General features: G+C 40.0%; 1 protein-coding gene across 7 annotated transcripts in view; it reads left to right on the plus strand.

Annotated features, from left to right (window-relative positions):
- Window positions 1-1,477: 1,477 nt before the first annotated feature.
- Window positions 1,478-24,926, plus strand: part of ralgapa2 (Ral GTPase activating protein catalytic subunit alpha 2) — a 298,534-nt gene continuing 275,085 nt past the window's right edge. For 3 of the 7 annotated variants that reach the window (XM_061895568.1, XM_061895569.1, XM_061895573.1), the window contains exon 1: window positions 1,478-1,860. In XM_061895568.1, the coding sequence (XP_061751552.1) occupies window positions 1,755-1,860 (106 nt within the window). In that variant the 5' untranslated portion in view covers window positions 1,478-1,754. The remainder of the gene's footprint in view (window positions 1,861-24,926) is intronic. The other 4 variants (XM_061895572.1, XM_061895570.1, XM_061895575.1 and 1 more) reach the window with 2 other exon arrangements.

The following is a 24,926-nucleotide window of genomic DNA, read 5'->3' on the forward strand; positions in this document are numbered from 1 at the left end:
ATGTTCATTGGAAATTCCCCCGACAGCTCGTACAGCAAATGAATATGTTTGTCTTGATACAAGGAATAACGTTAGCTAACTTAGCATCAACTTAAGACAATGATGTTGCCTAGCTAGCTAGGACATCACTTACATCTCTTTCCTTGCTGCTTCTTCCCTGCTGCGGGCGAATAACTTTCTTAAATCCATCTAGGAGTTACAGTTTGAGTCAAATCAAAATCAAAATAATTAACAAATTGTTGTTGGCTAACGTTACCTACCTCAGCAGTGATTCTCAACCCCCCCCCCCCTCTCTCTCTCAACCGAAGTCTCGATCCACACGTGAATAAAGTGCCATATTAATTACCCATGTGCTCATTGTTTCGTGGAGTGAATACAGTAGCAATCAATTACCATACTAAGTAGTATGTGCGCTGTTGTCTATGTTATGTAGACTTAAAACTCTGAAGCGTTGTTTTTTATTGGTGAATTTTTTACTGGGGCACTGCAGATCAACAGTGGGGCACGTGCCGCAGTGCAATCTGTCTGGCGACGCCCCTGGCCCACGTCCACTGCATGTGACAAACTGAAGACAAGTGACCTCTGTCTGACAGACCCCTATGTAAAGCCCCGCCCCAGGATGTAGTCCTGTACTGGTGTTGTTTTTCTTCATGTAATCACAGCAGGTTTTTTCTGTTGTTGTTCAAGCTTACTTATTTTCTGCTCCAGCTTCCAGCAGCTCACAAAGAAAGTTAAAGCTCTGTAATGCATCCATTTTTCAGAGCATTTAAAAAGTCTAGTCCTGCTCCTACATGTAGTAGTAGCAATGATGCTACTGCTAGTACATCAGGGACAGCAGCTAGCAATACTGCACCTTTAGCACCAGCAAGCACTGTTTCTCCTGCACCAGCTCCCTCCGTCCCCTGAACAAGCGCTCCCCCAAAGCAGCCTGCTCAGCTACCCAGTGACTTAAATGGCAACGCACCATCTCAGCCAATACTGGGTGGCTACCCAAAGCGTGCATTTGGTACAACATTAAAATCATTCAATCCTGCCTGGTACCGCACACGACCATGGCTAGAGTATTCTGTGGTGCGAGACGCCTGCTTCTGTTTCCCCTGTCGGAAATATGGCAGCGCTGTTAATGTTTCCCCCCCTGAGGGATTGCCACCTTATTGTGGTCAGGGGGTTTGTGTGCCTCAGTGACCGTAAGAGCTATACCAGCAGGAGCTTAGTCTTCAGGTGGGACACCCAAGTTGGACAGGTCTGAAGGTAGAGGCCTGACAAAATGCAATCCACTACTCCAGGTTGGGGTTGGACACATAGCTAAAGACCCATTTCAATGAAGAAAGCCTCGTTACTAGAAGCACAGGAAAAAAAATGCTGGAGCATGATGTGTACACATGATGCCCCCTTCACATTTCTGACTGCCCCCTCATACAAGCATGCCTAGAACCGCCCCTGCTGGTAGCCCTTCGCATTAATCAGTAACCCTCTTGGTTTCAAAAAGGTTGGTGACCCCTGCTGTAGGAGTACGTGAAATGTTCATTAAAAAGTATCCACAGAGCAATTGAAAATGTGAGGCGGACCCGTATCACCAGACCACTCCTTGCTGTCAAGACGCGCTTCCGTGTTTACACTCTCGCCAAAAAAAAACCCCACAGAGCGGCGGCTCTGGAGCGAATGTTTACCGAGCACGCATCGAGTCACACTGGAGCCTCGCTGCATGGTAACAACACAGGTGACCGGCTACCGCGGTTAGATTTTATACCGTAATGTTCACTCGAAAGGGTCATGGAGACGTCAAGAAATCTACACAGAAAGTTTTGGACACAAAGAAGGATGTTCTGACTCGGCTGAAGCACCTGCGCTCGCTGTTAGGTAAGTGGAATATGTGACCGTGCTGCACCACCGACGCTAGGCTACTCCAGCTAGCTAGCAGGCACCCAGCCGCCTATCGTCACACAGGTCGGCGGGTTAGCCGGTTGGCTGTCACTTCTGCGGGCTGGACTAAGCAACTGGAGCCGGCAGACTCTGTTGTTGTACGAATAGCTCCACTCGGACTCTGACGGGTTAACAACACCGCGGTCGCGCGTCTTGCTTGACGTAACAATGGTCCATTGTGACACGGCGTGGATGCTGGCTACCTTAAGCTAACTAGCCTGTCAATGCTAACTGTCTCATTAGTGCAAAATCATTGTTTTCCTCTCGTCCTGTATCATCACTATCATCACCGATACATCTCACTTCATAATGTACATTCTGCATTTATTTGAACGTTATGACAGATACATCCATTGTACATATGTACATACATACATCCCTGTTTTCAACCTACTGTATTTCCTTGAATTGCGCCAGGGCGCTAATTAATTTAAAACCTCTTCTCACTCCTGCACTTACCAAAGGCATGCGGTAAAAGTAAGCATGAGCTAATTATTTTAAAACCTCTTCTCACTCCGGCACTTACCAAAGGCATGCAGTAGAAATTTGAGTGTCATGTAAGCTTGGACCTTAAAGGGGAACATTATCACAATTTCAAAAGGGTTAAAAACAATAAAAATCAGTTCCCAGTGGCTTGTTGTATTTTTTTGAAGTTTTTTTCAAAATTTTACCGGTCTCGGAATATCCCTAAATAAAGCTTTAAAGTGCCTTATTTTCGCTCTCTGGGAAGACACTGGCCATTTCCCTGTGACGTCATACAGTGCTGCCAATGTAAACAAACAATGGGAATACCACAGCAAGATATAGCGACATTAGCTCGGATTCAAACTCGGATTTCAGCGTCTTAAGCGATTCAACAGATTTCGCATGTATTGAAACAGATGGTTGGAGTATGAAAGTATTGAAGGAGAAACTGAAGCTATTGAGCGAATTCATAGTCATAGCATGGCCGAATAGCTGCGTTAGCATCGCCGGTAAAATGTGCGGACCAAACGATCAGGACTTTCGCATCTTTTGACACGGGAGCAACTTAAATCCGTTCGTTAGGTAAGTGTTTTTTTTCGCTTTAAATGTGGGTGGAAGGAAACGTAATATAGTTGCAAATGCATCTACAGGTTATCCATACATCTCTGAGCCATGTCTGCTTTAGCACCGCCGGTTAATAGCATGTTAGCGTCGATTAGCGTAGCATGTTTGCATCGATTAGCTGGCAGTCAACATCAACAAAACTCACCTTTGTGATTTTGTTGACTATCGTTGCAAATGCATTTGCAGGTTATCCATACATCTCTGTGCCATGTCTGCCTTAGCATCGCCGGTAATATGTGGAGACACTCCCGCACATTCAATGGGGGTCTGGCGGCAGATTTCTTGCCACTTTCGCATCTTTGGGCCAGTGGTGCAACTTGAATCCCTCCCTGTTAGTGTTGTTACACCCTCCGACAACACACCGTCGAGGCATGATGTCTCCAAGGTTCCAAAAAATAGTCAAAAAACCGGAAAATAACAGAGCTGAGATTGGTAATGTGTTGAAAATGAAAATGGCGGGTGTGTTACCTCGGCGACGTCACATTCTGACGTCATCGCCTCCAGCGCGATAAACAGAAAGTTGTTTAATTCGCCAAAATTCACACATTTAGAGTTCGGAAATCGGTTAAAAAAATAGATGGTCTTTTTTCTGCACCATTAAGGTATATATTGACGCTTACATAAGTCTGGTGATAATGTTCCCCTTTAAAGGCCTACTGAAATGTGATTTTCTTATTTAAACGGGGATAGCAGGTCCATTCTATGTGTCATACTTGATCATTTTGCGATATTGCCATATTTTTGCTGAAAGGATTTAGTAGAGAACATCCACGATAAAGTTCGCAACTTTTGCTTGCTATCAGAAAAGCCCTGCCTCTACCGGAAGTCGCAGACGATGACTTCACATGTTGATGACTCCTCACATCTTCACATTGTTTTTGATGGGAGCCTCCAACAAAAACAACTATTCAGACCGAGAAAACGACAATTTCCCCATTATTTGGGCGAGGATGAAAGATTCGTGTTTGAGGATATTGATAGCGACGGACTAGAAAAAAAAAAATAAAGTAAAAAAAATTGGGACGGATTCAGATGTTTTTAGACACATTTACTTGGATAATTCTGGGAAATCCCTTATCTTTCTATTGTGTTGCTAGTGTTTTAGTGAGTTTAACAGTACCTGATAGTCGGAGGTGTGTGTCCACGGGTGTTTTGACGGCAGCTGTATGGACGGCACAAGCTCAGCTGATCTCCGGTAAGAAGTGACTTTTTACCACAATTTTCTCACCGAAACCTGCCGGTTTACATTCGGTCGGGATCCATGTTTGCTGTGATCCATAATAAAGTTTCACCTCTGTGAATTTTAAACAAGGAATCACCGTGTGTTTGTGTGGCTAAAGGCTAAAGCTCCCCAACTCCATCTTTCTACTTTGACTTCTCCAATATTAATTACACATATTGCAAAGGATTCAGCAACACAGATGTCCAAAATACTGTGTAATTATGCCGTTAAAGCAGATGACTTTTAGCTGTGCGTGTGCAGCGCTCCTATTTCCTAACAGCCCGTGACGTCAAGCGTACACGTCATCATTACGCGACGTTTTCAAGAAAAAACTCCCGGGAAATTTAAAATTGCAATTTAGTAAACTAAAAAGGCCGTATTGGCATGTGTTGCAATGTTAATATTTCATGATTGATGTATAAACCATCAGACTGCGTGGTCGGTAGTAGTGGGTTTCAGTAGACTCACCTCCGACTATCAGGTACTATTTAACTCACTAAAACACTAGCAACACAATAGAAAGATAAGGGATTTCCAAGAATTATCCTTGTAAATGTGTCAAAAAAATTCGGATTTATTTTTTTTTAAGTTTATTTTTATTTTTTTGTTCTAGTCCATCGCTATTAATATCCTCAAACACGAGTATTTCATCCTCTCTCAAATTAATGGGGAAATTGTCGTTTTCTCGGTCTGAATAGCACTTTTTGTTGGAGGCTCCCATTAAAATCAATGTGAATATGTGAGGAGCCCCCACACGTGTGACGTCATCGTCTGCGACTTCCGGTAGAGGCAGGGCTTTTCTCTTAAGACCGAAAGTTGCGAACTTTATCGTGGATGTTCTCTACTAAATCCTTTCAGCAAAAATATGGCAATATCGCAAAATGATCAAGTATGACACATAGAATGGACCTGCTATCCCCGTTTAAATAAGAAAATCTCATTTCAGTAGGCCTTTAAACACTAATTGTGTCTTTCCTTCCTCACTGCACAAACATTCATCCATAATTTTTTTACCGCTTATTCCCTTTTGGGTCGCGGGGGCTCTGGTGCCTAACTCAGCCACAATCGGGCGGAAGGCGGTGTACACCCTGGACAAGTCGCCACTTCATCGCAGGGCCAACACAGATAGAAATACAACATTCACACTCACATTCACACACTAGGGCCAATTTAGTTTTGCCAATCAACCTATCGGTGCATGTCTTCGGAAGTGGGAGGAAGCGGGAGTACCTGGAGGGAACCCACACATTCACGGGGAGGACATGCAAACTCCACACAGAAAAGATCCTGAGCCCGGGATTGAACACTGCACAAGCATCAATCTATTAATTCACATTCTTTAGAACAGTGGTTCTCAACCTTTTTTCAGTTATGTACCCCCTGTGAACATTTTTTTTAATTCGAGTACCTCTTAATCAGAGCAAAGCATTTTTGGTTGAAAAAAAGAGATTAAGAAGTAAAATACAGCACTCATCAGTTTCTGATTTATTACATTTTATAGCAGTGCAAAATATTGCTCATTTGTAGTGGTCTTTCTTGAACTATTTGGAAAAATAGATATAAAAATAACTAAAAACTTGTTGAAAAATAAACAAGTGATTCATTTCAATCAATCAATCAATCAATCAATGTTTATTTATATAGCCCCAAATCACAAATGTCTCAAAGGACTGCACAAATCATTACGACTACAACATCCTCGGAAGAACCCACAAAAGGGCAAGGAAAACTCACACCCAGTGGGCAGGGAGAATTCACATTGAGTGGGACGCCAGCGACAATGCTGACTATGAGAAACCTTGGAGAGGACCTCAGATGTGGGCAACCCCCCCCCTCTAGGGGACCGAAAGCAATGGATGTCGAGCGGGTCTAACATGATACTGTGAAAGTTCAATCCATAGTGGCTCCAAGACAGCAGTGAGAGTCCCGTCCACAGGAAACCATCTCAAGCGGATCAGCAGCGTAGAGATGTCCCCAACCGATACAGGCGAGCGGTCCATCCTGGGTCCCGACGAGCGGTCCATCCTGGGTCTCGACTCTGGACAGTCAGTACTTCATCCATGGTCATCGGACCGGACCCCCTCCACAAGGGAGGGGGGGACATAGGAGAAAGAAAAGAAGCGGCAGATCAACTGGTCTAAAAAGGAGGTCTATTTAAAGGCTAGAGTATACAGATGAGTTTTAAGGTGAGACTTAAATGCTTCTACTGAGGTAGCATCTCGAACTGTTACCGGGAGGGCATTCCAGAGTACTGGAGCCCGAACGGAAAACGCTCTATAGCCCGCAGACTTTTTTTGAGCTCTAGGAATCACTAATAAGCCGGAGTCTTTTATAAGCCGGAGTCTTTTATAAATAAAGATTTCTAAACATAGAAGTAATCATCAACTTAAAGTTCCCTCTTTGAGGATTGTAATAGAGATCCATCTGGATTCATGAACTTAACTGTAAACATTTCTTTACAAAAAAAGAAATCTTTAACATCAATATATATGGAACATGTCCGCAAAAAAATCTAGCTGTCAACACTGAATATTGCATTGTTACATTTCTTTTCACAGTTTATGTATATAAGCTGCAATCGGGCGGTAGGCGGTGTACACCCTGGACAAGTCGCCATCTTATCATATTGAGAATAAATTATCCGTAATAGTCGTAGACCCAGGACACGTTGGGAAGACTCTGTCTCTCGGCTGGCCTGGGAACGCCTCGGGATCCCCCGGGAAGAGCTGGACGAAGTGGCTTAGGAGAGGAGAGTCTTGGCTTCCCTGCTTAGGCTGCTGCCCCCGCGACCCGACCTCGGATCAGCGAAAGAACATGGATGGATGGAGTCGTGGATAAACCTGCAGTGATTAATCCAATCAAAATAATGACCTTTGATTTCTATACGATTGCTTCGATTAATCGTTTAATGAGTGCAACTAATAAACTTGGATACAAATCCATGCCGCATGGAGTGCCCGGAACTTTAAATACGCTTAGACAATTTCTGCATGGCCACCGTAATCAAGCGCGTAACAGAGCGGTGGCGTCTGTTTACTGTGATCTTTTTTTCTAACTTTCATTAATGCACACATTAGTAATGTAGTTCCAATGTTGATAATGTGCGTCTATTAGAAAAAATAAAGGTTATGGTAAGCATCATTTTTTGTATTTATTTCAACTATTTTCCTATAAAAAATTTGTAATTGAGGGTATAAAGCAGGGGTCGGGAACCTTTTTGGCTGTGAGAGCCATGAAAGCCAAATATTTCAAAATGTATTTCCGTGAGAGCCATATCATATTATTTAACACTGAATACAACGAAATGGGTGCATTTTTAAGTAAGACCAACATTTTTAGAGTATAATAAGTCTCTTATTCTTTTTAATAACATTGTTATTCTGAAGCTAACCAATAATAAATCAAATATCATGTCTGTTGATCATGTTTTTGTTTGGCCATGTGCTGTTTGTCCTTTGGACTCTTTAAGTTCCTGTTTTTTCCACTCCCTTGTCTTGTTTCCTTGGTTACTCATTTTGTCCACCTGTCTCTGGTGGACAAAATGCCCGCTCACCTGCTTCCCGAGCACTAATCAGAGGCAGTATTTAAGCTTGTCTTTGCCAGTGAGTCGCCCTGGCGTCAATGTGATCTTTTCTTGCTCTATGCTGACTTGTTTCATGCCTTGCCATAGTTTTGTGCTTCATGCCATGCCAAGTAAGTTTTGTTTGATTTATGTTCATAGTCTGTTTATGCGTTAGCTTTGTTCCTTAGCCCAAGTTGTGCCTCCACTGTGAGCGATTTTTGTTTGTATCTCTTTTTAGTTTAAATTAAATCATGTTTTTACCTAAATGCCATGCCTTCCTGGGAGAACAACCCTGCAGCAAGCTGCGACCCCACATTGTGACATAAAATACTTCTTACCATTAAAGCGACTTCTTGAAAAGGTGCGGTAGAAAACGAATGAATGGATTTAAATGCATGAGAATGTTTTATATTTTGCACGTTAGTTTTAGCACTGTGATTACCAGCGAAATTAAGCAATGTCAGCTAAGATTTATCTGAGAGCCAGATGCAGTCATCAAAAGAGCCACATCTGGCTCTAGAGCCATATGTTCCCTACCCCTGGTATAAAGTGTGTTTTATCCAATTGATTAATCAAACAAACTAATCGATAGATTTTTTTCCATTACTAAAATAACTGATAGCCATAATCATCACTGTAAAGAGGTCCAGTAAGCTAAAATACACTCTGCCTCTTTCTACTCCTTTTCGGTAATGATGAGCTATAACTGATTTTTTGATTTGATGAAATACTGATGACTTTCCCTCCTGATATTGATATTTTGTGTGATTTTTTTTTTTTTCCCGACACCAACAATGTAACCTTGATAGATTAATTGCTATCATTAAAACATTGCATGTGTTGCAACTCCACTGAATGTTCTTATCACTTAAGTAACACCTTGCCAGGGTTTTTTTTTTTTTTATAGATAAAGTATAGGTCAACATCGCCCTTTTTTCACTTTTTCTATTCACATAAAACAAACTGTTTGCTATTTGCTCAGTCACATTTTTTAAACCAAAACATTTTACAAGAACACCACTGGTTAATTTACGTCACTATTAATGGTTTAACAGAACACATATATACATTTCAAATGTCAATATTTTTCACAATTACTCATTACAGTTTATTGAATAAAAATTACCAGTCAAATCAAGGAATTAGTCAGCCGTTCAGGCTGCACATACACAAAAGCAGTCACAGAAAAAAAAAATTACAATTTGTAGTCATGTTATTGTTACAATAAAATATACAGTCGATGTTAAAAAACATTTGTAGCTAAACTGTGTCAAATTGCTATCATGTGTGCACAACAAACAAAGCTAAGGTGTGTGTTATTTGGGGCGTAGTTCAGATGCTCAAAGCCGGAAGAAGACGGGATATATTTCTTCCAACACTTTGGAAAATTAGTGCCATGTAGGCAGCTGTATAAAGGTTGCAAACATCTGCTTTAGCGCATGCTGTTGTGCAGTTGCTAGAAAGCCTGTATATAGTAAGTTACCCAAAAAATGTGGAAGTGATGCACCCACTTTTTATTTTTTTTTTAGTTCGTCCTGATACTTCAAGAGATTAATTGATACTTGTGTGAGAAATGCTATTCCCATTGCTACTTTTTGTACTTGTTGACTTTTGAAACTGTTTGCTAAAAAAAGTGTTTTGATGTTAAACATGTTCGCAAAAAATTACTAATATCATACCATCCATCCATCCATCCATCCATCCATCCATCCATTTTCTACCGCTTATTCCCTTTGAGGTCGCAGGTGGCGCTGGTGCCTATCTCAGCATTTCTCAAAAATTGCCCAAGCGAAAGGCACCTTACACCTGAAGTTTACATGAGCAATGATTATTACTCTATATAAGAGTCAGGAGAAGCTATAGAGATGTTCGGATCAGGGATTTATGCTGCCAAATCCGATACCGAACATTTCTGAGTGAGATTGTCCGATACCAATACCGATATGAATCACATGTATTAACTCATTTAAAAAAAAAAAAAAAAGTATTTATTGAGTGCTATTCACAGTTTAACAATACAAACACAATATTATAACTATTTTATTTTATTACATACAATTGTTTGAGCAAAACAAAGTCAATATTATACAACTTCAGAGTCAAAACATAATCAAAAACAACTGTGTCCAGGCAATTATTGTCTAAGTTTGTAGCATTAACAAAACAATTTTGAGAAAATCATTGATCTAATCACTCAGCTATCGATCATATACTGATATTACCCTTGGTGTCGACACCACCAATCTATGGATCGATGTGTCCCCTTGCGTGTTAGGCACCGACTGTGACAATGCTGATCACCAACAGTTGTTGTTATAGTATCCTCTCTCAAGACTAGACTCTTATTAGTCTACTTGTTAATACCCTGTTAACAACTGCTTACTTATTGCTGCAACGCTGTTCTATCTACACTTTTTAAAATGTACTAAGCAGTTATTTCTTATGTTGTTGCTAGCAAGCTTAGTGGCTACCTTTGTTATTAGCATGCCTATAAATGTATACGTATGCATGTATATGTATACATGTACTGTATATGTACAGTATATACATATACGTATATACATATGTACATAAACATATACACATATACATGTGTATATGTATAAATGTATATGTATACATAGATTTATAGACATACATTTATACACACAGGTGTGTACATATTTACCCATATAAAATATATACATATATACGCACACATATACATACAGTATATACACACATATACTGTACATATAAAAACATATATATATACATATATATGTTTATATGTTTATATATATATATACATGTGTATATATATATATATATATATATATATATATATATATATATATATATATAATATGTATATGTAAATATATACATATATGTTTACATATATATATATAATATGTATATGTAAATATATACATATATATGTTTACATATATATATATATAATATGTATATAATATGTATATGTAAATATATACATATATATGTTTACATATATATATATATATATATATAATATTAGGGGTGTAAAAAAAAACAACGTGAAATGAGTTATACTTGTATAGCCCTTTTCTACCTTCAAGGTACTCAAAGCGCTTTGATACTATTTCCATATTCTCCCATTCACACACACATTCACACACTGATGGTGAGAGCTGCCATGCAAGGCCCTAACCACGACCCATCAGGAGCAAGGGTGAAGTGTCTTGCTCAAGGACACAATGGACATGACGAGGTTGGTAGAAGGTGGGGATTGATCCAGGAAGCCTCAGGTTGCTGGCACGGCCGCTCCCCCAACCGCACCACGCCGTGTGTAACGCTACACAAAAATGTCGGTCAGGTGCGTACCTCTGTTTAGAGGTCACGGTTCGGTTCATTTTCGGTATAGTAAGAAAACAACAAAATATACATTTTTATGTTATTTATTTACAAAATTTGTAAACAATGGCATATCATACATATACACACATGGTCCATTGCCAAGGTTAACGTGGTCAACATATATAAAATAAAAACTAAATAAGATAAAGCTCAGAATGGTTTCTTAACAAAACCTTTCTACATATAAAGTGCTTTTTATGATTGATTGATCGAGACTTTTATTAGTAGATTGCACAGTACAGTACATATTCCGACTGAATGCAAACTCCCCAATAAGTTTTTCAATTTGTTAAGGTCGGGGGCCACGTTCATCAACACCCCCCCCCCCAGCTAGGCTAACTTGGCAGTAAGAGGATATATGGGTTATTTGCTCTTCCACCATAGAAGTGGGTCGAAATCTAGTTTTTAATGCAATACAGCAACCCCCTGCCACCCCGAACGAGACAAGCGGTAAAAAATGAATGGATGGATGGTCTTAAATCTGCCGCTATAAAAACATTTGTTATTGCTTCAGCCCTGCCTGACTCGTCGAGGAGAGGCTGCTTGAATGCGGTGGTGACGCTTCAAAGGAGTAAGCATGTTTGACTTGTTGGCAGAACCGTACCCTACTGCTCCTGAACAATGTCGGCAAACCTCCATCCTCCATTGTTGTATCGCACCGCGCAGCCAAAGTGTTCCCAAACGGGAGATCTTAACGAGCGCATGAGGGTCTTCCAGCTCTGGCTTTTGCATGTTGTCCTACACCGTCTTTTCTTACTATATTTTACACCGCCGCGCCCCCGTGCGTCGGTAGGGTGGGCGGGGTTGGAGGTGCGGCGGTGTAAAATATAGTCAGGAAGTGTCATGGATGCAAATGATTCTGGGTATTTGTTGTGTTGCGTTTATGTTGTGTTACTGTGAGGATGTTCTCCCGAAATATGTTTGCCATTCTTGTTTGGTGGGGTTTCACAGTGTGGTGCATATTAGTAAGAGTGTTAAAGTTGTTTATATCACAACCATCAGTGTACTCGGTATCACCCAGTATGCCTTTCAATCTTGTACGTGTATCTGCGGAAGCTGCATACAACATGTTGCTGGACTGGCAAGCTGTTTGTACATGTTGTAGAAGGCGTCAAAGGCAATGGCTTCATAGCACGCCCTTGTTCTCGTTATCCGGATGTGTACCAGCAAATATTTGCGAGAATGGTTGCGGCTCCCATCGTCTTCTTCACTCTGTGAAACGGGTCAAAATAGCTCTTTGAGTGTTAAAGGTTGCCGACCCCTGATATATAACAACAGGCGGGTGGCGGGCGGTTGCGGTTTTGCTAAAATGTTGGTTCGGGTAGATGGCGGGTGGATGACGACTTTAGTGATGCGGTTGCGGATGGTATAATTGCCTATCCGCGCATTTATAATATATATTCCAAACATTCCAAACCCATAGGGTTCAATATGATTTTGGTCCACCTTTTGCAGCTATTACAGCTTCAACTTTTCTGGGCTGTCCACAAAGTTGCTGAGTGTGTTAATAAGAATTTTCGACCATTCTTTCAAAATCGCATTGGTGAGGTCACACACTGATGTAATGTTGTTTGAGAAGGCCTGACTCTCAGTCTCCATTCTAATTCATCTTAAAGGTGTTCTATCGGGTTCAGGTCAGGACTCTGTGCATGTCAGTCAAGTTCATCCACACCAGACTCTGTCATCTATGTCTTTATGGACCTTGCTTCGTGCACTGCTGCACTGTCATGTTGGAAGAGGAAGGTGCCCGCTCGTAACTGTTCCCACAAGGTTGGGAGCACGGAATTGTCCAAAATGTTTTGGTAACCTGAAAGGCAGCAGGGGCGCAAATTACCCATTCCCGACAAGGGGAGGTAGTGACGAAAAATAACAATACAGTTATTGTATTGTTATTTTTTTTTACTGGGAGTAAAAAAAAAAAAAAATGCTGTTAGCAGATAACAGCACACAAGCGCAGATAATTGCGTTTATTTTAAGGCTTTAATTGCTGTTAATAATGACGGGCAATGTTTTAATGTTCCTTTGACTGGAACTAAGGGGCCAAGCCCAACTCCTGAAAAACAACCTCACACCATAATTTCTCCTTCACCAAATTTCACACTCGGCACAGTGCAGTCTGAAATGTACCGTTCTCCTGGCAACTTCCAAACCCAGACTCATCCATTAGATTGCCAGATGGAAAAGCATGAGGGACTTGGTAATGTATGGTTTAGATGCGGCTGCTCGGCCATGGAAACCCATTCAATGAAGTTCTCTATGTGGGCTAATTGGAAGGTCACATGATGTTTGGAGCTCTGTAGCAACTGACTGTGCAGAAAGTCGGCGACCTCTTTGCACTATGCTTTTCAGCATCCGCTGACCCATCTCTGTCAGTTTACGTGGGCTACCACTTAGTGGCTGAGTTGCGGTTGTTCCCAAACTCTTCCATTTTCTTATAATAAAGTTGACTTTGGAATATTTAGGAGCGAGGAAATTTCATGACTGAATAATTAATTAGGCATGTCCTGACTATGACCCTCATTGCAAACACTTTTATTGAGAAGCGGTGGCTCTAAACATTGATTTCTTGTTCAAATGCACCATTGCACCACTGTGTCAGTCAATACCACTAAATGCTGGCCTAGATTTTTGAGCTGAAATACTGGAACAGAGTTGTGTTTCTTGTGTTTTTATATTCCAGTTCATTGTCAAGGTTACTGCAACCCAAAGAGGTCAAAGCCAGACTTTGGTAGACTGTGTCCTCTTGTTTTTTTATTCCAAAATGTGCAGTTAAAGATAAAGTCAGTCTGTTTATATGTTGTTGCCCCACCACTCCAACGTTCCCTGATTCCACCATGCTTTTAGCATAGGAATGATTTCCTCCCGGTGCTGCTGGTTCCTGTGGACAGGAAGCGGTGATGAAGGATGCCATTTGTAGAGGACAGAGACTAATAGGAAAAATAGCTGACACGCCCCCACTTGCTCATTCTGTTTAGTGTTGACATTTAAAATACATGGGAAATGGCAAAATTGTTGTTGAATTTTACAATATTTGCCTACTGCACACAGCCATGTAGCACTGCACCTTTATTTAATCTACATAACTGTGTTACTAATGTTTTGTAAAAATAAGTCAGAAAAATATAAAAATAACAACTACTCACCTTCTGATGTATGGCATTAGGGGAGCATTTAAGGGAATATCCTTATTTCACATAACAATTTAGTTATCTGTTATTTAATAAAATGTACAAAACATTTAATATTTGTTATCTATACAGCCTCTACTGTATTACTGTACCTAAAAAAATATACATTCTTCATCAATTATTTGCCCTATTTGGTCATTTCTTACATAATTTTCCCCCTCACAATACTACACACCCATAATGACAAAATAAACATATTTTTCTGCAGAATGTTTGCGAGAATAAACAACCAACCTTTGTTCTAACACTTCCATCGATCAAGCCTGACAAGTATCTACACGTGATTGGACCAACTATTTCAATCCATTGGTTGGATAAATCCAGCACTTCTGTCTTTTAGAACAGTGGTTCTCAACTATTTTCTGTTAGGGCCCCTCTAAGCAGAAAAATTTCAAGTAGAGCTGGGCGATATGGCCTTTTTAATATCTCAATATTTTTAGGCCATGTCACTATATATACAGTGGGGCAAAAAAGTATTTAGTCAGCCACCGATTGTGCAAGTTCTCCCACTGAAAATGATCATAAGTACACTTCAACTGTGAGAGACAAAATGTGAAAATAAAAAATTCCAGGAATTCACATTGTCGGAATTTTAAATAATTTATTTGTAAATTATCGTGGAAAATAAGTATTTGGTCACTTCAAACAAGGAATATCTCTGGCTCTCAAGGCCATTCTTCCCAATCACACCTCTCTAGGTTTCACTGTCATTGCCAACATGAGCGTTGAAGTCCCCCAGCAGAATAAGGGAATCACCTGGGGGAGCACTTTCCAGTACTCCCTCGAGTGTATCCAAAAAGGGTGGGTACTCTGAACTGTTGTTTGGTGCGTAAGCACAAACAACAGTCAGGACCCGTCCCCCCACCCGAAGGCGGAGGGAGGCTACCCTTTCGTCCACTGGGTTGAACTCCGATGTGCAGGCTTTGAGCCGGGGGACAACGAGAATTGACACCCCAGCCCATCGCTTCTCACTGCCGGCAAAATCCAGCCCCTTTCGAGAGAAGTGGTTCCAGAGCCCTTGCTGTGCGTCGACTACATCCAGCCGGAATTGCTCTACTTCGCGCACTAGCTCAGGCTCCTTCCCCCCCCGTGAGATGACATTCCATGTCCCAAGAGCTAGCTTATGTAGCCGAGGATCTGACCGCCAAGTGCCCTGCCTTTGGCTGCCGCCCAACTCATGTCGCACCCGAACTTTATGGCCCCTGCTATGGGTGGTGAGCCCATTAGAGGGGGGACCCACGTTGCCTTTTCGGGCTGTGCCCGGCCAGGCCCTATGGGAACAGGCCCGGCCATCAGGCGCTCGCCATCGTTCCCCACCTCCAGGCTTGGCTCCAGAGGGGGGCCCCGGTGACCCGCGCCTGGGCGAGAGAAATCTGGGTCCTCAATATGTCTTCTTCATAAAAGGTCTTCGAGCTACTTTTTGTCTGATCTCTCACCCAGGACCTGTTTTCCTTGGAGACCCTACCAGGGGGCTTAAAGCGCCTGGACAACATAGCTCCTAGGATCTTTGGGACACGTAAACTCCTCTACCACGATAAGGTGGCAGCTCAGAGAGGAGCCTTTCAATTTATTGACATTTTATTATTTGTATATCATATACTTGTATGTGTGTGTACGTATGTACATACATACATTCATACATACATACGCATGCTTTGGAGCCCCTGCCTCGAAAGAAAATAGTGTTTGCCTTGGTGCCCTTCCAACTTGCCTGGGTGCCGTAAAATATGAACTCTCCTTTAAGGCAAAACTTGCCTTGACCTTAAAAAGTTAAAATTCAAGGCCTGCATGTATATGTATATGTATATGTACAGTGGGGCAAAAAAGTATTTATTCAGCCACCGATTGTGCAAGTTCTCCCACTTAAAATGATGACAGAGGTCTGTAATTTTCAACATAGGTACACTTCAACTGTGAGAGACAGAATGTGAAAAAAAATCCAGGAATTCACATTGTAGGAATTTTAAATAATTTATTTGTAAATTATGGTGGAAAATAAGCATTTGGTCACTTCAAACAAGGAAGATCTCTGGCTCTCACAGACCTGTAACTTATTCTTTAAGAAGCTCTTCTGTCCTCCACTCGTTACCTGTATTAATGGAACCTGTTTGAACTCGTTATTTGTATAAAGGACACCTGTCCACATCCTCAAACAGTCAGACTCCCAACTACACTATGGCCAAGACCAAAGAGCTGTCGAAGGACACCAGGAAAATAATTGTAGACCTGCACCAGACTGGGAAGAGTGAATTTACAATAGGCAAGCAGCTTTGTGTGAAAAAATCAACTGTGGGAGCAATTATAAGAAAATGGAAAACATACAAGACCACTGATAATCTCCCTCGATCTGGGGCTCCACGCAAGATCTCATCCAGTGGGGTCAAAATGATCATGAGAACGGTGAGCAAAAATCCCAGAACCACACGGGGGGACCGGGTGAATGTCCTCCAGAGAGCTGGGACCAAAGTAACAAAGGTTACCATCAGTAACACACTACGCCGACAGAGAATTAAATCCTGCTGTGCCAGACGTGTCCCCCTGCTTAAGCCAGTGCATGTCCAGGCCCGTCTGAAGTTTGCCAGAGAGCACATGGATGATACAGCAGAGGATTGGGAGAATTTCATGTGGTCAGATGAAACCAAAATATAACGTTTTGGTATAAACTCAACTCGTGTTTGGAGGAACAAAAATACTGAGTTGCATCCCAAGAACAACATACCTACTGTGAAGCATGGGGGTGGAAACATCATACTTTGGGACTGTTTTTCTGCTAAGGGGACAGGACGACTGATCCGTGTTAAGGAAAGAATGAATGGGGCCATGTAGCGTGAGATTTTGAGCCAAAACCTCCTTCCATCAGTGAGAGCTTTGAAGATGAAACGTGGCTGAGTCTTCCAGCATGAAAATGATCCCAAACACACCGCCCGGGCAACGAAGGAGTGGCTCCGTAAGAAGCATTTGAAAGTCCTGGAGTGGCCTAGCCAGTCTCCAGACCTCAACCCCATAGAAAATCTGTTGAGGGAGTTGAAAGTCCGTGTTGCTCGGCGACAGTCCCAAAACATCACTGCTCTCGAGAAGATCTGCATAGAGGAATGGGCCAAAATACCAGCTACTGTGTGTGCAAACCTGGTAAAGACCTATAGTAATCGTTTGACCTCTGTTATTGCCAACAAAGGTTATATTACAAGGTATTGAGTTGAATTTTTGTTATTGACCAAATACTTATTTTCCACCATAATTTACAAATAAATTCTTTAAAATTTCTTCAATGTGAATTCCTGGATTTTTTCTTCACATTCTGTCTCTCACAGTTGAAGTGTACCTATGATGAAAATTACAGACCCCTGTCATCATTTTAAGTGGGAGAACTTGCACAATCGGTGGCTGACTAAATACTTTTTTGCCCCACTGTATCTCGATATTTTGCCTTAGCCTTGAATTAACACTTGATGCATATAATCACACCAGCATGACAATTCTGTGTCTACATTAAAACATTGTTGTTCATACTGCAATAATATATCCATCCATCCATTTCTACCGCTTATTCCCTTTTTGTGGTCGCGGGGGGCTACAATCTGGCGGAAGGCGGTGTACACCCTGGACAAGTCGCCACCTCATCGTAGGGCAATGCATTAATATATGCTCATTTCAAACTTTCATGCAGAAAGGGAAATCACAAGTAAGTCAATTGACCAAAACTGTATTTATTAAACAGTTATTAAGCAGTGGCACAAACATTCATGTCATTTTCAAAACAGTAAGTGCAAGATTGTCAGAGACATTTTAAAATAATTTACTAGTGCACTTTTGTGCATGATGTCACTAAGATGACATATCAAAACAACACTAAATTAAAGTGCACTTTTGTACAGAATGCCACTAAAACAGTTTAAAACAAATAAAGTGCACTTTTCTGCATGATGTCACACAATATATTTAAATAACTGTCAATAAAAATGAGCTGCATAATATGTTCCTGGGGACGATATCTCCTGTTGTTGACTTTTTTTTTTCATATGGTGTTGATCTGGAAATAGTTGCTTCGGCATTTTGTTTTACCGTGGTTATCATTGGTAATTTTGGTTGTTACATCCCTACAGTGATACTCAGTTTCTTGTAGAAGCAGTGTTTGTGAAAATCTCCAATCAACGTATAAATTACAAAACATTTTATTGTGCATCTATTTCGGAGGGTCTTTCAATTACCAACATAAATAATGTGCGGAAAAAAAACTTGTTAAATGCATAGTTTTAGTGTGAAGGCATTTTAAAAAAAAAAAGCCTTTGCTTTTGGCTATTTTCAGAGTGGCCCCATATTGGTTTTCTGCTCACTGAGCAAGTCTGTGAGACTGAGTGTGAAAGCGGCTGCATGTTAATTTGTTGGTCATGCCTGGTTGGATTTGGCTGAGGTTGTTAAATACAGCAGGCCTGCAAAAAACCTAACTGATTGTCAAAAAAAGAGTCAGAGAGATTGGGACAGTGCATAGTCCATATTTTTGTGACATGCACAGAAGGGTCCCAGTCAGATTTTTTTGTTTTCAAGTGACACATATCGGATTGTTTTTGCCAGTGTAAACGCTCCAAAGTGCTTAAAATGTGATATTTTCACATTAAATTTAGGCCACATTAGGAGGTAGTCCAAATCCGTTTGGAATCTGATTTTTTTTAAATGTGACCGCAGTCCAAACAGCGAGGCGATCTGTTTGAGACTTTTACGTCATCTTTGATCAAGCTACATTGTTCGTGTGCGGAAGAAAATACTGAAAGAAAATAATTTTCCTTTTTCCAATTCTCTTCTTTCTCCTCTTGCAATTGTTTTCGGTCCGTGTACGTCACAACCATCCATTTGTTGTTCCGAATAGAAAAATCAACCATCCATCCATTTTGTACCACGTCATTTAAAATCATCTAACATAAGAATCTATCGTCCCTGTTTTTTTTGTATGATAATAAAATCAAAAAACGTTAAACAGATGGTTATCCATTGTCTGATTTCTTCAATTTGTTTGAAAATCTAAAATGGGAATCTGAACAAGTGAAAAACTATTTTCTCTATTGCCGTTTAATATGGTAGATTGCACATCTTTTCAGTATCCTTGTTTAGTAATAGGTGTTGTGCCAATCTTTAATTCCCTGCCAAAAGTCGATTCCCTTCGCGGGAGCGCGCATCATTCGCTAAACCTGCATTGCCGGGCTTTGTCTGTCCACAAAAGATCATTAAATGTAAGACAAACACTTTTTTTTGTGGTTATTGTAATGCTATGTGTTTGACATGATTTAAGTTTTTACCGTGTCGGAAAAATACTATTTGCCTTTTCTGTGGTTTTAAGAGACTGTTGTTGATCCGATGTTGATGTGCGTTCTGAAACCTCTTTCTTGTTTAAAAGCTACACAAAATTGTTACTATTATTTCTTCAAGCACATAAGAAATATTTATGAAGTGTTTGGATGTATTTTTTTTAATTAAAATTTTCATTAAATGTATTATTGCTTGATGATAAAAATGTATTCAAAGTCATATTTTGATATTGAAACATCTAATCTCTGCATAATTTACTAAAATGCCCTTATAAACTGCCTACTGTACTGTTTATTTGTTGAAGTACCCCTTTTAGCGCTTAAATCTCCCAAACGACCACTTAGTTGTTGATAAAAGTTGATTAAAAATAATATTTTGATATCGACACATCTCATCACTGCGTAATGTACTAGAATACCCTTATGAGAATTACATATATCAAAATGAAATACCTACTGTACTGCTTACTTGTTGAAGCTAAAACCTACCCAAACAATCTGCCAAAAATGTATTCAAAGTAATAATTTGATATTGTCAAATCTCATATCTCTGGTACCTACCCAGCTTCCGCCATCCTAGTCAATGCTTTTGTGTCCTTGTGCAAGACACTTCCCCCTGCCTGATCCCAGTGTTGTAAATGTAGCATGTCACCATCAGAAGGAATGTATAATAAGTTTTTCAATGTAACGCACTTTGAGTCACTCGAGAAAAAATTCTACGTGAATATATATATTTTTTTCCGTTGTCATTTATGTTATTCATATTGGCTGTGATACCCGTGTAAGGTGGAATGACAGAAACTTTGATTGATTGATTGATACTTTTATTAGTAAATTGCACAGTTCAGTACATATTCCGTACAATTGACCACTAAATGGTAACACCCGAATAAGTTTTTCAACTTGTTTAAGTCGGGTCCACGTTAATCAATTCATGGTAAGTGTGTCCAGAGATCTCTTCCCAAAGAGAGAAAAAGTCAAGAGGAGCAGTTTATCTGTCAATCAGGCTAAATGCCTTTCACTCGATTCAGAATTCCCGCCACCCTCTTTATATTATTGTAAATAGTTGACATTTTATAGGTCAGAATACGTGTGTGTGTGTGTGTGTGTGTGTGTGTGTGTGTGTGTGCGTGTGTGCATAAACTACACAAACATGCATGTAAAACGTGTGTATATTTAATGTGTGTGGTGTATATAAATATCTATGTTGTTTATTTATTTATGTTTATTTATATTAGGGCTGGGTGATATAACCTTATTTTAATATCTCAATATTTTTAGGCCATATCGCGATACACAATATGTATCTCGATAATTTGCCTTAGCCTTGAATTAGTACTTGATACATATAATTACAGCAGAATGATGATTCTATGTGTTTACATTAAAACATTATTTTTCATACTGCATTAATATATACTCATTTTAAACTTTCATGCAGAGAAGGAAATCACAACTAAGTCAATTAACCAAAACTGTATTTATTAAACAGTTATTAAGCAGTGGCACAAACTTCATGTCATTTACAAAACTGAAAGTGCAAGATTGTCAGAGACATTTTAAAACAAACTATTATTTCACTTTTGTGCATGATGTCACTAAGATGACATATCAAAACAACACTAAATCAAAGTGTACTTTTTGTACAGAACGCCACTACAGTAGTTAAAAACAATTAAAGTGCACTTTTGTGCATGATGTCACACAATATATTTCAATAACCGTCAAATAAAATTGAGCTGCATAATAGGTTCTTGCGAACGTTATCTCCTGTTGTTGACTTTTTTTTAATACGGTGTTGATCTGGAAATAGTTGCTTCGGCGTTTTGTTGGTGTGGCACCGACCGCAGATGTTGACATGCGGAGTTTCAAGCACTCCTCATTCTCTAGCGGGTGACTTTTCAAATGATGGTACATTAGCAGTGCTGCTTCTTTTTGTAGCAACGCTTTTGCCACATGAATGTTGAACATTTTCCCACTTGAAGCCAAACCACCGCCGGACGATGCTGTTTTTCTTGGTAATTAATTCTTCCTCCATTTGTTACCAGATTCGCACCTTCTCTCTCTCGTATTACCACCCTCACCTCACTGATAGCATCACAGCTAACGTTACCATGTCGCTACCTCTCTGCTTCGCGGGAGCGTGTGACGTTGCACATGTGATGTATGTAAGAAAGTGCGCTTGTTTATGTCTCTGTGAGAAGGAGAGACAAGAAAGAGTGGGAAACGCATGCAGTGTAATGCCCGCAGCTAAAATCAATTGTGAGAATGTATACTTGAATATCACTATATAGTCCTTTTCTGTATCGCGCAAAGACAAACCCGCGATATATAAAGTATCTCAATATATCGCCCAGACCAAATTTGGTGCTTAGTGTAATGATATGTGTGATTAGTAGATGGCAGTCACACATAAGAGATACATGTGGACTGCAAGATGACGCCTGTAAACAACACCAACATGTGAAATGTTCCATTGAGAACATAGAACATTACACACGGTGCTCAAAAATCTGTCAACATTTTTTAGTGCGACTTTGGTAAGCTATGAAGCCGCACCGCCTAATGGATTGTCGGAGCATTATGGCACCAGTAGTCATCATACATGTTGTGCTTCAACATATTTGAGTATTGTTATGGTGTGTGTATAAGGACCGCAGAATGGCACCCATTAGCAGACATATTATCAGGCATTTTGTTAAGCAATATTATGCAAAACCAATTTTTTGCTTTAAAAATGTAACTACGAGCAAGTAGTAAACGGCCCTTTTCTTCAAGTAATCGGATAAAAAATGCTTTGACTCACTGTGACGGGGACAGCGTGGCAAAGTTGGGAGAGTTGCCGTGCCACCAGTCTGAGGGGTTACTGGTTCAATCCCCACCTTCTACCATCCTAGTCACGTCCGTTGTGTCCTTGAGCAAGACACTTCACCCTTGCTCCTGATGGGTCCCGGTTAGCGCCTTACATGGCAGCTCCCGCTTTCAGTGTGAATGGGTGAATGTGAAAATACTGTCAAAGTGCTTTGGGCTCTTTACTGTGTGTTTCAGGGAAAATAGTTGAAAAAACACTTTTTCTTTTTGCCAAAACTTTCTTTTTTTTTTTTTCTGATAAAATGCACATCAACAACTACGGTTGCCCCAATACCAATATTTGGTACCGGTACTGGTACCAAAATGTATCTGGATACTTTTCTAAGTAAAGGGGACCATAGAAAATGGCATTGTTGGCTTTTTTTAAACAAAAAATCTTACGGTACATTAAACATATGTTTCTTACTGCAATCGAAGAACATTTTTGGCTTGAAATAAAATAGTGAACATTCTAGAAAACCTGTCTGTTAGTAGTAAGTAAGCAAACAAAGGCTCTTAATCTGATTGCTCACGTATGCAGTAACATATTGTGCCGTTTCTCATTCAATTATTTTGTCAAAATTATAAAGGACACGCTGTAAAAATTTATTATTAATCCACTTGTTCATTTACTGTTAATACCTGGGTATTTTCCGTTTCAACATGTTCTATCTACACTTCTGGATGATACTACAAATGTATGTATGATCCGATACCATTGGTCATATTCGAAGTCCTCATGTGTTTATGGACATATTTACTGAGTTTATAAACATACCAGGATTTTTAAAAAAGGAAAAAAGATTTTGAGACGATAAAAAATATAAATGTAATCATAGTAGTATCGGCTAAATGCGCTACTGTACTTGGTATCATAACAGTGGATGTTAGGTGTTAATCCACCCATGGCATTTGTTTACATTAAGGCACGCTAGCTTTTGTTAGCAGTGACGCCGGTGAGCTGTTGTATCCTTCTACGGTGTGTGTATTGGAGCATGTTTAGCTATTCTTCATCCTGCAGCGATGATTCGCATCTGTTTAGCATGTTCGAAATAAGTGATTGATGTGGTGTGTTACTGATCACTGCAGAGCTGTGTGTGTCACTCCTCTTCCTCCTCCATGCATAAAGGGGGCGCCACCGCTCATAGCTCGCACAGTTAGTCTTCATGTTTAAATTGGAGGAACTGGTCAGTAAAAGCAGTGTTAATTTTGTTGACTAAGAATGTGGGTCTTTGTTATCAACAACCTTTTTTCCCTTGACGGAATTAAGATAACGAATGAAAACAAAAGCACATTGACTACAACTATGATGAAAGTAATTAAAATTTAGTCAGGTAATTAAAATGAGACAAAAATGTTGACAATGACAAAATCCAATCATTTTTAATTTTGTCTTTAAGCAGGTGTTACAACATATCCAATAACATTTGCATGTGGGGGTAGGGCAGGTGGAAAAGCACGAAGAGTATCCAATCAGAACTAGCGTCTTTGTAAGACAAGGGTAAGGTTGCATTTAATGATTTAATTTTGTGTCTACTTGTTGCTGTTGCACGAGTCAATAACGAGTATGCGTGTTTTTCCCCGTCTTTATCAAAATATAATGTAAACATTGTGTATGTACTGAAAGCTTCATTCAGGATTGTTGCCTGTGGTAATAGCTTAACTTTTTTAGGTTTTGCTTACATTTGCTTTCTTTTACTCACCAAGTTGGTGCTTTTCGTAAAATTTTGCACTCTTCTGCCCTTTTTGATTACCTTTCAAGGAACTCTGAAGAACTGTTATCCTTTTCGCAATTTGAACAGCCATAAAAAACACAATCATATGTTTAGCATTACCGCCGGCTCAGGATTAATGCCGGATCAAACTCATTTCGCAAAATATTATTTTTATTAGCGCATGTCTAGAATTTCCGATCAAACTCGTTTCGCAAAATAATTAGCATATGCCGAAAATTTCCGCCGGGTCAAACTCGTCACGTCACGAGGGACACTTCACCTGTCATCATTTTCAAAATGAAGGGGGCTGATTTCAATAATTTGAAATCGCATAAAGGGAAGAAGATTAAGAGCTATTCAGTAGGATTTAAGGTCTAAGCTATTGAATGTGCTAAAAAGAACAGTAAGCAGCTATGTTTTATTAATATACCGTAGCTGCGTGTGTCAAATATGAGTCATTAAATGACTCCCGCCTACTGGTGGTAGAGGGCGCTAATGATCCTTCTTGCTACTACTCGGCTGCAGAAGAAATGACAACAAGCAGCAAGAGTGAGCAGCGATCGTTTATTTTTTCCTCTTAGACAAACTTTAAAAATCCACAAGGGAAATTGTTCTGGCACTATGTCCTTTCGACTTGCCAAATAAAACAAGGCAAGTGTTACAAAAATGTTATTTTTTAACATTTTTATAAAGTGCACC

This window comes from Nerophis ophidion, linkage group LG03 (genome assembly GCF_033978795.1).
Source record: "Nerophis ophidion isolate RoL-2023_Sa linkage group LG03, RoL_Noph_v1.0, whole genome shotgun sequence".
In the NCBI taxonomy this organism is placed as follows: domain Eukaryota; kingdom Metazoa; phylum Chordata; class Actinopteri; order Syngnathiformes; family Syngnathidae; genus Nerophis; species Nerophis ophidion.